General features: G+C 52.2%; 1 protein-coding gene across 1 annotated transcript in view; it reads left to right on the top strand.

The window, feature by feature from the left end:
- Positions 1–15,175, top strand: part of CUNH6orf132 (chromosome unknown C6orf132 homolog) — a 43,149-nt gene that overhangs the window by 14,014 nt on the left and 13,960 nt on the right. The window contains exon 2 of the mRNA XM_032299390.1: positions 439–545. Within this exon, the coding sequence (XP_032155281.1) occupies positions 439–545 (107 nt within the window). The remainder of the gene's footprint in view (positions 1–438; positions 546–15,175) is intronic.

Genomic DNA, 15,175 nt, shown 5'->3' with positions numbered 1-15,175 from the left:
CTGCTCTGTTTGTTTCAGACTAGAAATTCAAACACTTGGGAAATCTGGCTTGCTTTCCTCCCTCTCTCAGAGATAAGCTTTAGCTGGGCCCTTGGCTGGGCTCCCTGGTCCTTCCTTAAGACCACTGCTGTGGTGGAGAAGGCTCAGGACCAGCGAAGGGTGGTGATTGCGGATTGGGAGAAAGATGGCAGCCGGGGTCCGAAAGCCCCAGGAACACTGCGCTCCTCCCCCGGTGCCACCTCAGTTGGCCCTATTTGCAAACATCTCATCTGTCAGGTCTGATTATGTTAGAGATGTTAGAGGCACTTAGCTGAGTCCAACACCGGGGAACGGGCAGGCCCTGGCTTTCCTCACTGGGAGCTGAAGAGCAGATTAAACTCGGGTGGCCGGATGCCTTGGATCTCCAGCTTATGGTGTCCCCTCACTTGTGTTCCCTAGATGGCATCTATTTTGGAGACAATCAGTTTAACACAGTGAGCGAGTCAGGAACAGCCACGCTGAAAGCTCGGCCAAGAGTCCGGCCCCTGTTGACCTTCCTTCCGCTGGTGAGTAAGGTTCTGCTCTGAGGTTGGAGGGTCTGCTCTGGGCAGGGACACAGGCCTGCCCCAGCCTGAGTGGACATCAGCCACACCCTCCGTATCCCCTTCCTGATGTTGACCCCAGGGCCAGGGGTGGGGCACTACTGGAAGGAGGCGAGGCCAAGGCTCACAGCAGGGAGTCTGGGATTAGGGATGCCGTTCTTTAGGAGCCAAGCCCAAGGAGAAGAAATGGAGAACTTGTGTGCAGGGGTGATACAGCAGTGGGTATCCCCAGCTAAGCAGGGTTCATTTTCCACAGTCACGGATGACAGTCTGCTTCGTGCCAGGCCCTGCATTAGGTGCCGGATACAGAGATGACTGGGCCAGCATTGCTGTTCTCAAGGAGCTCCCTGTCCACTGCAGGAGACAAATGTATTTTGCTTAACCCAGTATATTCAAAAGAGCGTCATTGCAATATTTAATCAATGTACAAAATACTAATAGGCTATTTTACATTCTTTTCTGTTTTTGAGATGGAATTTTGCTCTTGTTGCCCAGGCTAGAGTATGGTGGCGCAATCTCAGCTCACCACAACCTCCGCCTCCCTAGTTCAAGCGATCCTCCTGCCTCAGCCTTCGGAGTAGCTGGGATGTACAGGCATGTGCCGCCACCACACCCGGCTAATTTTTGTATTTTTAGTAGAGATGGCGTTTCTCCATGTTGGTCAGGCTGGTCTTGAACTTCCGACCTCAGGTGATCTGCCCGCCTCAGCCTCCCACAGTGCTGGGATTACAGGCGTGAGCCACTGCATCCAGATAACATTCTTTTTTATTCATACTAAGTCTTAAAAATCTGGTGTACTACCCATATAGCACATCCTGTTTCTGACTGAGACATTTTAAGTGCTGAATGGCTGTTTGTGGCAGTGGTTACTGTACAAGACAGCCCAGGTCTACAGTCTAAATAACCAGGCTCCCAGCTCTGAGGCTTGCCCCTGTCTGTTGGACCTGGGTCGTGGGTGGCACAATGCTGTCACTGGGGTCACGGCATCTTCTTGCCTCCATACTGTTTGTCCTGCCTGGACGGAAAGTCCTCTTGCCTGGTCTGACTCTCGTGGCCCTGCTGGACTTCATGGCACCCCACGCATTGGTCCTGGATCCCTATACCTCCTGCCTAGCACTGCCTGGCACAGCTACCTTCCTCTCTCCATCACCATCTTTTTTCTTTGTGCTATGTCCAATCTCAACAATTGGACCTCAAGTTTCTTCTTCTTTTTTTTTTTTTTGAGACAGAGTCCTGCTCTGTTGCCGAGGCTGGAATGCAGTGGCATGATCTTGGCTCACTGAAACCTCCGCCTTCTGGGTTCAAGCAATTCTCCTGCTTCAGCCTCCCAAGTAGCTGGGAGTACAGGTGCCCACCACCACGCCCGACTAATTTTTGTATTTTTAGTATAGACGGGTTTCACATTGGTCAGGCTGGCCTCAAACTCCTGACCTTGTGATCCGCCTGCCTCAGCCTCCCAAAGTGCTGGGATTACAGGTGTGAGCCACTGCGCCCGGCCCAGACCTCAAGATTCTAGATGGGACAGAGGCAGTCTTACATTCTCCTAGCTGCATCTCTAAGGCCTCTCTGTGGAGGGCTGAGCACACAGATCTCTGGGAATACAACTTTAAATAATTTATTTTCTGCTTATAAAAGCAATTCATGGACATTACAGATAAATACAGAAAGTGCAGCACCACCACCACCAAGGTATAAGTCAAGTAAGTCAGCTTTGAATCCTAGCACTTTGGGAGGCCGAGGCGGGAGGATCACTTGAGGTCAAGAGTTCAAGACTCGCCTGGGCAATATAGTGCAAGCCCATCTCTACAAAAAATTTAAAAATTAGTCAGGTGTGGTGGTGCGTGACTGTAGTCCCTGCTACTCAGGTGGCTGAGGCAGGAGGATTGTTTGAGCTCAGGAGGCTGAGGCTGCAGTGAGCTATGATTGTACTACTGCACTTCAGCCTGGATGACAGAGAGAGACCCTGTCTTAAAAACAAAGAAAAAAGCAGCCAGGCGCGGTGGCTCAAGCCTGTAATCCCAGCACTTTGGGAGACTGAGGCGGGTGGATCACGAGGTCAAGAGATCGAGACCATCCTGGTCAACATGGTGAAACCTCGTCTCTACTAAAAATACAAAACATTAGCTGGGCATGGTGGCGCGTGCCTGTAATCCCAGCTACTCAGGAGGCTGAGGCAGGAGAATTGCCTGAACCCAGGAGGCGGAGGTTGCGGTGAGCCGAGATCGCGCCATTGCACTCCAGCCTGGGTAACGAGTGAAACTCCATGTCAAAAAAAAAAAAAAAAAAGAAAAAAACAAATGAGCCAGCCCCTAACTTTGTTTCCAGAGAGTGCATAAAACTCTGATAGAAGTGATTGCACCCATAAATGCAGATGACATCAGTTTGAAATATTCTATTTTAGGAAGTTAATTAGATTCCCTCCTGTCACCCACAACACACGTACCCAGATTCACAGCAGTGTGGGCCCAGAGTTGACACACCACTAGCGGTTGGTAAAATACTAAAACATTGATCTGTAAAATGGGAATAAAAAAATAATAACAAATAAAATACTGAAATACAGCTGGGTGTGGTGGCTCATACCTATAATCCCAGCTCTTTGGGAGGTCTAGGCAGGCGGATCACAAGGTCAAGGGTTTGAGACCAGCTTGGCCAACATGGTGAAACCCCATCTCCACTAAAAATACAAAAATTAGCTGGGTGTGGTGGTGCATGCCTGTAATCCCAACCACTCAGGAAGCTGAGGCAGGAGAATGGCTAGAACACAGGAGGCGGAGGTTGCAGTGAGCTGAGATTGAGCCACTGCACTCCAGCCTGGGAGACAGAGCAAGATTCTGTCTCAAAAACAAACAACAAAACTGAAATACTTCCCTACAGAATAGAAATAGCGGTTGCCTCTGGAGTGCCTCCTGCTGTCCTGCCCCTCTCCTAGATCTGGACCACCCCCAAAAGCAGCAACTAAAGAGTTAATATGGGCCCAGCTGAGTTCATTCTGATTGGTGGGCATCCTTATCTGTCCATCCCCCCGCCACCTATCTGCCTGGGCCCCTCAAAGACCAGTGCAAGGTCCTCACCTGCCAGTCCTCCTTGGCTCTGGTTTGGATCTGGTCTGGGCAGAACATGACTGAGGGGCTGTACAGACCCCCGGCAGGCCTGGCCAAAGGCTTTGGGGTCCCTGGAGTGGGCTGGGCTGGCTGGCCAGGCCTGAGTTCCAGGCTTTCCTGGGGAAATCCTTCCTGGGAGCAGTTCTTTTGGGCAAGCCTCAAAACCAGTCCCAGGAAATGGGGGCTTCTCCCTAAAAACTCATGCCCCCTCAGTGGCGAGGGTGAGAGAATGGACAGATGGTGAACCAATGACTGAAAGGGGCCTCGTTTTACAGAGGCAGGAACTGAATCAGGAAGGGGAAGTTCGCTGGTTCCCTCGGTGCTGGCTGAGGGGGAAAGGCAGGCGGAGCGACTTGCCAACCCCATCCAGTGGCGCGGCCTGTGATGGTGGCTGGCACATGCTGAGCACTCACTGTGTGCCAGGCATCATTCTGCATGGACCATACCTGTTAACAGAGCCACCCTCTGAGCAAAGTGCTATCATTAATCTCATATTGGCCGGGCGCCATGGCTCCCGCCTGTAATCCCAACACTTTGGAAGGCCAAGGCGGATGGATCACCTGAGGTCAGGAGTTCAAGGCCAGCTTGACCAACATAGAGAAACCCCATCTCTACTAAAAATACAAAATTAGCCGGGTTTGGTGGTGCATACCTGTAATCCCAGCTATTTGGGAGGCTGAGGCAGGAGAATCACTTGAGCCTGAGAGGTGGAGGTTGCAGTGAGCCACGATCGCATCATTGCACTCCAGCCTGGGCAACAAGAGCAAAACTCCGTCTCAAAAAAAAAAAAAAAAAAATTCCCATGTTACAGGCAGAGAAACTGAGGCACAGAGGGGGAGTAACTTGCTTAAGGTCATGGGGCTGAGTGGCAGAGCTTTGACTGGAATCCCCGCAGCCAGGCTCCAGGGTCCAAGGTCTATTCAGGCTGCTCGACTCTTCCCCGCCACCCTCTACATAGAAGCTTTTTTCTTCTCCTTCCAGGACCAGGCAGCAACACCACTTCCACCTCCCTTGTCTGCCTCTCTGAATCCCTGTCCAGCAGCCAGGGCCTGCCGGGAACCAGGCCTCTTGCCTCTTTTGGCTCATAGATGCTTTTTTGTTTTTTGAGATAGAGCCTTGCTCTGTCACCCAGGCTGGAGTGCAGCGGCGCTCACTGCAGCCTCCGGCTCCCAGATTCAAATGATTCTCCTGCCTCAGCCTCCCTAGTAGCTGGGACTACAGGCGCATGCCACCACACCCGGCTAATTTTTTGTATTTTTAGTAGAGATCGTTTTTCACCATGTTAGCCAGGATGGTCTCCATCTCCTGATCTCGTGATCCACCCACCTTGGCCTCCCAGAATGCTGGGATTACAGGCGTGAGCCACCGAGCCCAGCATTCATAGATGCTTTTGATACCAAGATGAGGCTGTGAGCCATATGCACCTAGTTTTGCTTATAATTTCAACAGGGGACTGAAGCCCACCCTTCATGTCCCTTTAGATTAGGAACTCTTGGCCCGGAGGCTTGCCTCACAGGGACTGTTCTGTGTTCCTCATTAGGACACAAGAGAGGGCAGCTTCCACACTTTGTCACCTGATCCCAGGTGGAGGGGAATCCAGCCGGCAGCTCAATTCTCTCCTGTCTGATCTCCTGACTCCTCTCCCATAGGCCCTGGCTAGGTCCTTTGCTTTCTTTCAGCAGGGACAGGAGGCCGGGAGGATGGGGAGAAGAGGGAGGGCCAGCTCTGCGTGTGGGTGTGGGCTCACACATGCACATGCACACACCCCTCCCCCAGCCAAGCCAACTCAGGGTGAGTGGGAAACTGGGCTGGTGCCTAGCCCTGCCTGACACCGTCCTAGCTGGCTGGACCTCTACCCCTCCCTGTCCTCCCTTCCCACATTCAGAGGCACCTCCCAGGCCAGGCTGCCCAGTGGGTAGGGGAGGGTGCAAGGTAGCAGTGCCCAAGAAGTCAGGTGACTGGCCCCTGGGGCCTTTGAGCTCTCTCCAGACCTGGGCCAACCTCTGAGCATACCCTCCCTGTCAGTGCCCTACCTACAGAAGCCTGCCCTGGGACAGGGTTAGAGAGAAGGGGGCAGGCTGCCCCCTCCCCCAGAGCTCCCTCGCTCTGTGCTGAGGTTGCTGGGGATTACGAAGTGTTTCTCAGGCATCCGGCAGTCAAAGGCCAGCTTGGAAAACGACCTCGGGATCCCTCAGTGGCTGGGATAGGACCAGGGGCTGATCCTCCAGCAGCTGGCCCCAGTCCCAGCTCTGCGGCTGGGATGCAGGGTGGCTGCAGGCCAGCCCCTTCTTCTCCCTGGGCCTCTGGCTCCTCACCTGACAGTGGGGGTCACACTGCACAGTCCTCAAGAGTCTCCCCAGCTGTGACTTTCTATGTTAAAATGACTTCCTAATGGAAAGGCAGACAGTGTGGTCAGCTCCCTGGAGGGCCCCCAGAGAAGCCAGGCCCTGATGACACATGGACCCCTCCTTGAGCTCTGCTTCCGCCTCTGGAAAGGGAGTTTTTTCAGCCTCCGGGGCAACCCCACCTTCCTGCTTGAGAAGCCCTGAGGAGTTGGATTTGCGCCACCAAACTTCAGAGCAGGGAGGACCATAGCTGTTGTCAAGATGAGAACACTGAGGCTTGGGGAGGGGAGGGCCTCGATGGAAGCGGGAACAGGAGCCGGGCCTCCTCCCCAGGCGTGCCCTGTGTACACCACCTGAGGCCTGGCTGAGTGAGGGATGATCCTTTCTCCCTCCTTCTCAGGGGAGACTGGGCCCACAGAGCAAGCCAGAACCTGTCCCTCTGTTGCTGCTTCTTTTTCTTTTTGGAATCGGAGTCTCCCTCTGTCACCCAGGCTGGAGTGATTTCTTTCGCTGTCACCCAGTGGTGTGATTTCAGCTCACTGCAACCTCTGCCTCCCAGGTTCAAGCGATTCTCCTGCCTCAGCCTCCTGAGTAGCTGGGATTACACGCATGTGCCACCACGCCTGGCTAATTTTTTGTATTTTTAGTAGAGACGGGTTTCACCGTGTTAGCCAGGATGCTCTCGATCTCCTGACCTTGTGATCTTCCCAAAGTGTTGGGGTTACGGGTGTAAGCCACCGCACCCAGCCTGTCCCTCTGCCTCTGAGAGCTGGGTCCAGGGAACAGCGGCTGGTAGCCGGGTTGTATTTCCTGGGGCTCTCTCTTGCCCTCCCCAGTCTGGATCAAACCATCTCCAGGGTAATGCATATGAGGAATTAAAAATTAAATGCCAATGTGGCAAATACTGGAAAACTGGCCCAACAGGTCCCCAGGGGTGCCCTGGGCGGTGAGAGCTGCCTGGGTTACCCCACCCTTTGAGTCAGACAGGCCTGTCTCTGCCAGAGGAGGCATCCCAGGCTCAGGCAGGAGGCCTTGCCCGCCCTGCACCCCTCCCTTAGTCCTTGCTGCTGGAGAGGCAGCTGGAGTCAGCCCCATCTCTCCTTTCCACCCAACCCCCTGCTGCACCTTTTCTCTAAACTCAAAACCCAGGCACCTTTTGGGGCTGGAATCTGAGCTCTGTAGGGTGAACCAGGCAAAGCAGCCATGGCTGGCTTTTGGCTGGTTTGTGTGGGCGGTGTTAGGCCGAAGGGTTGTGGGGTGTGGGGTGTCAGGCCTGCTATGAGACTACAAATGGAGCTTTGTATCCTCTTTTCTTTTTCTTTTTTCTTTTTTTTTTAAATAAAGACGGGGTTTCACTGTGTTGGTCAGGCTGGTCTCGAACTCTTAGCCTTGTGATCCACTCGCCTAGGCCTCTCAAAGTGCTGGGATTACAGATGTGAGTCACCGTGCCCGGCCTGCACCCTCTTTTCTACCCACCTGGCTCCTTCCCTCTCAGTAAGGACCTTAGCCTGAACCTCCAGAGCTCCATCCACACCTTCATTCTGCCCCATAAACAGCAGCCCTTTGTCCCCATCGACTCATGGAAGTGTGTGTGCCCCCTCAGCAGAACTGGCCAGGGAAGAAGTCCTTGAAGTGGGCCCAGGGCCACTGAGGCAAGGATTAGACGGAGGGGGTGTGCCCTCTGAGCGCATGTCCCCTTGACCCTACTGATTTCTTGCCCCAGAGAGAGGGTAGACCAGGGTCCTCCGTAGTACCTGGTCAAACGCAGAAGCCACAGTAGCCTGGGTCTAAGGGTGGTTCTCAGATGGTGGAAAGGTCCAGAGGAAGACAGCTCATGGGTGGACACTCTTTTCTGGCCCCCAGGAGGGGCCTGAGCTGTGGCAGAGTGTGGAGCTGTGTTGAGGAAACAGTCCATCTTTATAAATTGCTCACTGGCTCCCAACTTCACAGCTGCTCTGTGGGATACACACAGCCCTTCTCAATGCTCGATCCTCCACCACCACCACCAAGCCAGCACCCCAACACTATACCCCTAAGCCAGGAAAACAACTGGCTGGCTTCATCTAGTTGGGTAGGTTGGTTGCCTGGAAGGGTTTCCCTGTGGCTCTCACTCTGGGGCAGGGGATCCCAGCTTCCTTTTCCCCCCCAGCCTGCAGAGGTGCCCCAACCATGCCTGCCTGCCTCTAACTCGGGCTCAGGGTCATCTCCCTCAAGCTCTGCAACTCCACACCCCACCCCACAGGGCCGGTGCCCCAGGCCAGGCTCCAGGAGGAGTCTGGTGAGGAAGTTTGCATTCCACGATGTGTAGCTAAGACTCCGAGCTGGCCACCACCCAAGGTCAACCATGCATTGCCCACTGGCCCAGCCCCTGATGACCCACCCTTGAGACTTGGCTGAGCTCTGAGGAATCCCAGACATGAGGATGTGTGTGTTCCAGGCATGAGGAGGCCAGTGGGGTGGACTGGGGCCAACAGTGGGTGAGCCCTGCACTCCTGAACTCTCAGGAGTGCAACAGGTGAGCAGCGGGCTCTAGTCACCCAAAAACTTCAAAGGGAAACTGGCTTCATCCTTGAATAGTGTTTTCTTCCCTCCCTTTCTTCCTCCTTCTCAACTCTGAAATGTTATCAGTCAAGAGGGCAGTGGGGAATTCCTGGTGACCTGTCCCTGACCATGGGGAAGCACCCATTTGCTCAGGTGCAACCAGACAGACACAGCCTGGAGGCTGTGCCCGGAGCAGTGGCTCACGTCCTTGATTAGCACCCAGGGGAAAGAACCTTTCTTACTCTGCAGGACCTCTTTAGGTGTGCAGTGGCCTCTGCTATCACAGCAAGCCTAAGGGAGGTAGGAGTATTCCCATTTTACAAATGAGAAAACTGAACCTCAGAAGGCAAGAAAGGGACACGATTCTTGAGCACCATGTAGGGCACGTTGGGAGCCAGATGTAAGGCTGAGTGCCCCACAGGGTCATGGGGTGAGCCTTATGCTGTGCCGAGGCGCAGGATCCGAAAAATAAAGAGACAGGCCACAGAAGTACAAAGAAAATGCAGCTGGGCTCTGGGGGCCACACCACCTATAAGCAGAGTCAGGCAAGGCTGGCGAGACCAGGCTGGCGAGGGTGGCGAGTGAGCCCCAAATGTCCAGAAGCATGAGTATTTATTGTGTATAGGTTAGGGGGCAAGGCAGTGAGTGAAATCATCTTTAAGGATAGTGATAGGGTCGTGAGCAATAAAACATAGGGTCCACCCTCATTAGGTCACCTAGGCCAGGAGGTCGACAGCACGCAGCAAGGGGCCCATTCCCACAAAGGCAAGGGCCCCATTCCCACGAAGGCAAGGGCCGTGTGCAGTAAGGGGTCCACCCCCACTAGGTCACCGAGGCTTGAAGGTGGGTCATGCGAAGTGAAGAGGGTGCAGTGTGCAATACTTCTATCTATGGGAAAACTACTTCTAAGAAGATTTATAGGAGGATGCTTTAAGTCACATAGCAGTGACGGCGCTGTCAAGGTTACCGCCACCTTCTGGCAGCTTCCAATGGATTCTATGGGAAGATGCTTTTCAAGCAGCACAGTAGCAAGAGCTGATAAAGTTCACAGTCACGAAGGTGGATTGCCGTTCTGAGGGCAGCCTTCCACAAGAACTGGAGCAAGGTCCTACAACTCCTTTATCAGGAGGAGTGGCTCTTGCCCCAAGCCTGTCATACAGCGGGTATCTTCACGATACTGAACGCTGCCACCTGGGCCATGGATTCTTGTCCTGGTACAACAGTTTTTCCCTCAATTCATGCTCTGCACTGTGTCTGCTCTAGGCATTCCTCCGATTATAAGCTGCTTATCTTTAATTCATGCTCTGTACTGTGTCCACTCTAGGCATTCCTCCGATTATGAACTAAGATATAATTATAGGTATATATGTAGGGAAATATTCTTCAGGCACTCATACTATCAACTATCAATGATTATATATAGAGGATTATATAAAGGGAGCCTTCAAGCCCTATTTCTATAAACTAATATATGATTATGTAAAGGATTATATAAAAGGAAATAGCTGAGTAGTAACACTATAAAGTGAGATATTCCTCAAGCCCTAACTGTGCCAGGGTTCTGCTTAGCTCTCATTCCTCAGTGCCTATATGGGGGGCTACCCACACACCATCTGTAGTCAGACACTATCTCTGGATGCTTTTAGACAAGTCAGTTAAGATTGCAAATATGGTCTGCCTGACTCCCAAGTTGATGTTTTTTCCACTCAATCACAATGATTTTTTAAAAAAACCCTATTATTGTATCAGGTACTTTTTTACTTGTAAAGGAAACAAAAGTTCATTGTTAAGAACCACGCAATATGGACAAGTATAAGGAAGGAAATAAATACTAATATTCTTGGAATGGTACTTCCCTCCACCCATGCTTCCTCCCAACTAATCTTTGCTGGGAACTTTCCAAGAAACTAAGCTGTGATGGTTTTTTATTTGAGACGGAGCTTCACTCTTGTTGCCTAGGCTGGAGTGCAATGGTGCAATCTCAGCCCACCGCAACCTCTGCTTCCCGGGTTCAAGGAATCCTCCTGCCTCAGCCTCCCAAGTGGCTGGGATTACAGGCATGCATCACCATGCCCTGTAGTTTTAGTACAGATGGGGTTTCTCCATGCTGGTCAGTCTGGTCTTGAATCCCCACCTCAGGTGATCCACCCGCCTCAGCCTCTCAAACTGCTGGGATTACAGGCGTGAGCCACCGTACCCGGCTACCGTGATTTTTTTTTTTTCTTTTTTTTTTTTGAGACAGAGTCTCACTCTGTTGCCCAGGCTGGAGTGTAGTGGTACGATCTGAGCTCACTTCAACCTCCGCCTCCCAGGTTCGAGTGATTCTTCTGCCTCAGCCTTCTGAGTAGCTGGGACTACAGGTGTGTACCACCCCGCCAGGCTAATCTTTGTATTTTTAGTAGAGACGGGGTTTCACCATATTGGCCAGGTTGGTCTCAAACTCCTGATCTTGTGATCCACCTACCTAGGCCTCCTAAAGTGCTGGGATTACAGGCGTGAGCCACCGTGCCCCACCTTGTGATGGTTTTAAAAGGCTGCTTTGGCTGGGTGAGGTGGTTCACATCTATAATCTCAGTACTTTGGGATGGTGAGGAGGATTACTTGAGCCTTGGAGTTCAAGACCAGCCTGACCAACATAGCAAAACACCATCAGTATTAAAAATACAAAAAAATAGGCCAGGTGCGGTGGCTCACACCTGTAATCCAAGCACTTTGGAGGCCAAGGCGGGCAGATCACCTGAGGTTGGGAGTTCAAGACCAGACTGACCAACACGGTGAAACCCCGTCTTTAAAAAATAAATAAATAAATACAAAAAAATTAGCCAGGTGTGGTGGTGCACATCTGTGGTCCCAGCTACTTGGGAGGCTGAGGCAGAAAAATCACATGAACCCGGGAGGCAGAGTTTGCAGTAAGCTGAAATTGCACCACTGCACTCCAGCCTGGGCAACAGAGTGAGACTCTATCAAAAAATCAAAAAGAAAGAAAGGGAAGGAAGGGAAGGGAGGGAAGGGAGGGAAGGAAGGGAAGGGAGGGAGGGAGGAAGGAAGGAGGGAAGGAAGGAAGGAGGGAAGGAAGGAAGGAGAGGGAGGGAGGGAGGGAGGAAGGAAGGAAAGGCACGGTGGAAGGAAGGAAAGCAGGGCATGGTGGCTTGCACCTATAGTCCCAGCATGTCGGAGGCCAGGAATTTCTGGCCATTTTTTTTTTGAGACAGAGTCTCACTCTTTTGCCCAGGCTGAAGTGAAGTGGTGTGATCTCGGCTCACTGCAGGCTCTGCTCCCCGGGTTCAATTGATTCTCCTGCTTCAGCCTCCTGAGTAGGTGGGATTACAGGTGCCTGCCATAATGCCTGGCTAATTTTTGTATTTTCAGTAGAGACCAGGTTTCGCCATGTTGGCCAGGCTGGTCTCCAACTCCTGACCTCAGGTGATCCACCCGCCACAGCTTCCCAAAGTGCTAAGATTACAGGAGTGAGCCACTGCAGCCGGTTAGGAATTCTCTTGAACCCAGGAATGGTTTTTTTTTTTTTTTTTTTTTTTTGAGACACAGTCTTGCTCTGTCACCCAGGTTGGAATGCAGTGGAGCAATCTCGGCTCACTGAAATCTCCGCCTGCTGGGTTCAAGTGATTCTCGTGCCCCAGCCTCCTGTGTAGCTGGGAGAATAGGTGTGTGCCACTACGCCTGGCTAATTTGAGAGAGATGGGGTTTCACCATGTTGGCCAGGCTGATCTCAAACTCCTGACCTAAGGTGAACCACCTGCCTTGGCTTCCAAAAGTGTTGGGATTACAGGAGCTCAGGAACTTGAGGCTGCGGTGAGCTATGATTGTGCCACTGCATTCCAGCGTGGGCAACAGTGAGACCCTATCTCAAAAAAATAAATAAATAAATAAAGAGCTGCTTCAACTGAACTGAGTCGCTGGCTTGTACACCTCTGTGAAGTGAGTGAGGTGACTGATGGTCTTAGCTTCTGGGTGTTGTCTGGGTGTGAGGACCAGGAAGTGCTGAGGCCCAGTTTCGTGGAGTTACCACGCTGGCAGAGCCAGGGCTGGACTCTGCCCCAGGCAGCCGCAGTGCAGGGAGTGGCCATGGCCAGCTACCCAGGCTGCTCCCAAGAGGGAGGTGCCGCAGGCCGGCCTACCAGGCTCATGCTCAGTTGCTTCTTTGCGTGTTCTTTGCTTCACTGCACACAGGTTGGTCCACCCCTCTCAATGTGGGCTGCCACACTCAGAGGGACACGCACTCCACTCCCCTGAGTATGTTTGAGGCACATGGCAACCCCTGCCAGAGGCACCCTGGGCTCCTGGGTCTGTCATTTTCCCGGTGCCAAGGGTGGAGCAGTGTAAAGTTGTGAGACAGCAGGCCCCCCGCTGACTGCAGCAGTCAGAGCTTCATGTCTGAGGCCAGCAGTGACCTCCATCGCAGCCCCGTCTGCCTGGTCTGGGGCTCCTGGAAAAGAACTTTGAGAACTTTCCCTCCTAGCTCCCCTGTCTCTATCCTGCTGCCTCTTTGGTGTCTCTGGAGTCAGAGGACCACCTGGAGGCAATACAGCAGGCTGTCCCAACACCCTGTCATTGAGGGGTGACCCTGAGTGTCCAGGTCACTGCCTACATGATGTAGGTGAGCTGACTCAGAAAAGACACTTTATGGGCCTGGACTCACAGAACACCGTGGTCAAAGTGATCCTTGGAGAGTATTTACAGAAGGGGCAGAAAAACTGAGACCAGAGTGAGAAGTTACTCTTCTCCAAGTTAATTGATAGCGGAGTTGGAGCCAGAACACAGGTTTCATGCCACTTTGTCCCATATTCTTTTTTTTTTTTTTTTTGGGGATGGAGTTTCACTCTTGTCACCCACGCTGGAGTACAATGGTATGATCTCAGCCCACTGCAACCTCCGCCTCTTGGGTTCAAGCGATTCTCCTGCCTCAGCCCCCGAGTAGCTGGGATTAGAGGTGCCCGCCACCATGCTCAGCTAATTTTTTGTATTTTTAGTAGAGACAGAGTTTCACCATGTTGGCCAGGCTGGTCTCGAACTCCTGACCTCAGTTGATCTGCCCACCTCGGCTCCCAAAGTGCTGGGATTACAGGTGTCAGCCACCATGCCCAACCCTTGTCCCATATTCTTTCTGCCACTCATTCACTCACCCAGGAATTAATTCATTCAACAAACATTTGTTGAACTGCCCAGTTGGTGTCAGGCACATAAAAAGAATCAGCCATCACCAGGCCCTCAAGTAGGCTGGGCTGGGGAACGGAGGCTACAGTCATCAGCAATAGACGCAGAGTTGTGCTGGAGGGAAAGTATGAGAGCAAACATTGTACTGGTAAAGGAAGCAGGCTGTCAGGTCCCAATTTCGGCCCTGGCACGTACTAGCTGCGTGACCTTGGGCAATGTACTTAGCCTCTCTGTGCTTCAGTTTTCTCATCTATAAAATAAAAACAGTAACTTGTCTCTTAGGGCTACTGTGAAGACTAACAGTAAGACTGGGATGTTATATGTGAAGTACTCAGAACAGTGCCTTGCACCTGGTAGGTGCCTAATAAATGGCAGCTGTAATAATAATGCACATACGGCCTGAGGATCACACGGGGAAGAGAACTGACTCTGGCTGGAGTTGCCAAGAATGACTTCACAGAGGAAGGTCATTTAATCTGGGGCTTAAAGGATACCTAGGAGTTTGCCGGGAAAAGAAGAGAATCCTAGGCAGAGTAAGAGCAAAAACAAGGTTGTGGAAGCCTGAGAAGATGTGGAAATGGATCGCAATTGGGTGCCGTGATTTTTGGGGTTGGGAGAGGCAGATGTAGCTGGACCATCTAGAGGGTGCCTACGGTCCTAGCTACTTAGGAGGCTGAGGCAGGAGAATCACCTGAACCTGGGAGTTGGAGGTTGCGGTGAGCTGAGATCATGCCACTGCACTCCAGCCTGAGCAACATAGTGAGACTCTGTCTCAAAAAAAAAAAAAAAGTGCTGAGAGAGTACCTGGTATAGAATAAGTGCTGGCCTAGTAGCAGCTGTGGTTTCTACTGTTAAGACTGGGAGTATAGCCAGGTGCCATGGCTCATGTCTGTAATCCCAGCACTTTGGGAGGCCAAAGTGGGTAGATCACTTCAGGTCAGGTGTTCAAGACCAGCCTGACCAACATGGTGAAACACCGCCTCTACTAAAAATACAAAATTAGCCAGGTATGGTGGCGCATGCCTGTAATCCCAGCTACTTGGGAGGCTGAGGCAGGAGAATCACTTGAACCAGGGAGGTGGAGGTTGTAGTAAGCGGAGATTGTGGCATTGCACTCCAGCCTGGGCAATGAGCAAAACTCCGTCCCAAAAAAACAAAAAAAAAACAAGAAATTTAGGGCCAGGCTCAGTGGCTCATGCTGCCAGCAGTTTGGGAGGCTGAGGAGGGTAGATAACGAGATCAGGAGTTCCAGACCAGCCTGGTGAAGATGGTGAAACCCGCTCTCTACTAAAAATGCAAAAAAATAGCTGGGCATGGTGGCAGGCAGCTGTAATCCCAGCTCCTTGAGAGGCTGAGGCAGAGAATTGCTTGAACCTGGCAGGCGTAGGTTGCAGTAAGCTGAGATCGCACCACTGCACTCCAGCCTGGGCAA

The sequence above is a fragment of the Sapajus apella genome, unplaced genomic scaffold (genome assembly GCF_009761245.1).
Source record: "Sapajus apella isolate SASKATOON/1434 unplaced genomic scaffold, GSC_monkey_1.0 scaffold41, whole genome shotgun sequence".
Taxonomy (NCBI): Eukaryota; Metazoa; Chordata; class Mammalia; order Primates; family Cebidae; genus Sapajus; species Sapajus apella.
Note: the sequence above shows the minus strand (reverse complement) of the source record. Positions and strands in the feature narration are given on the sequence as shown.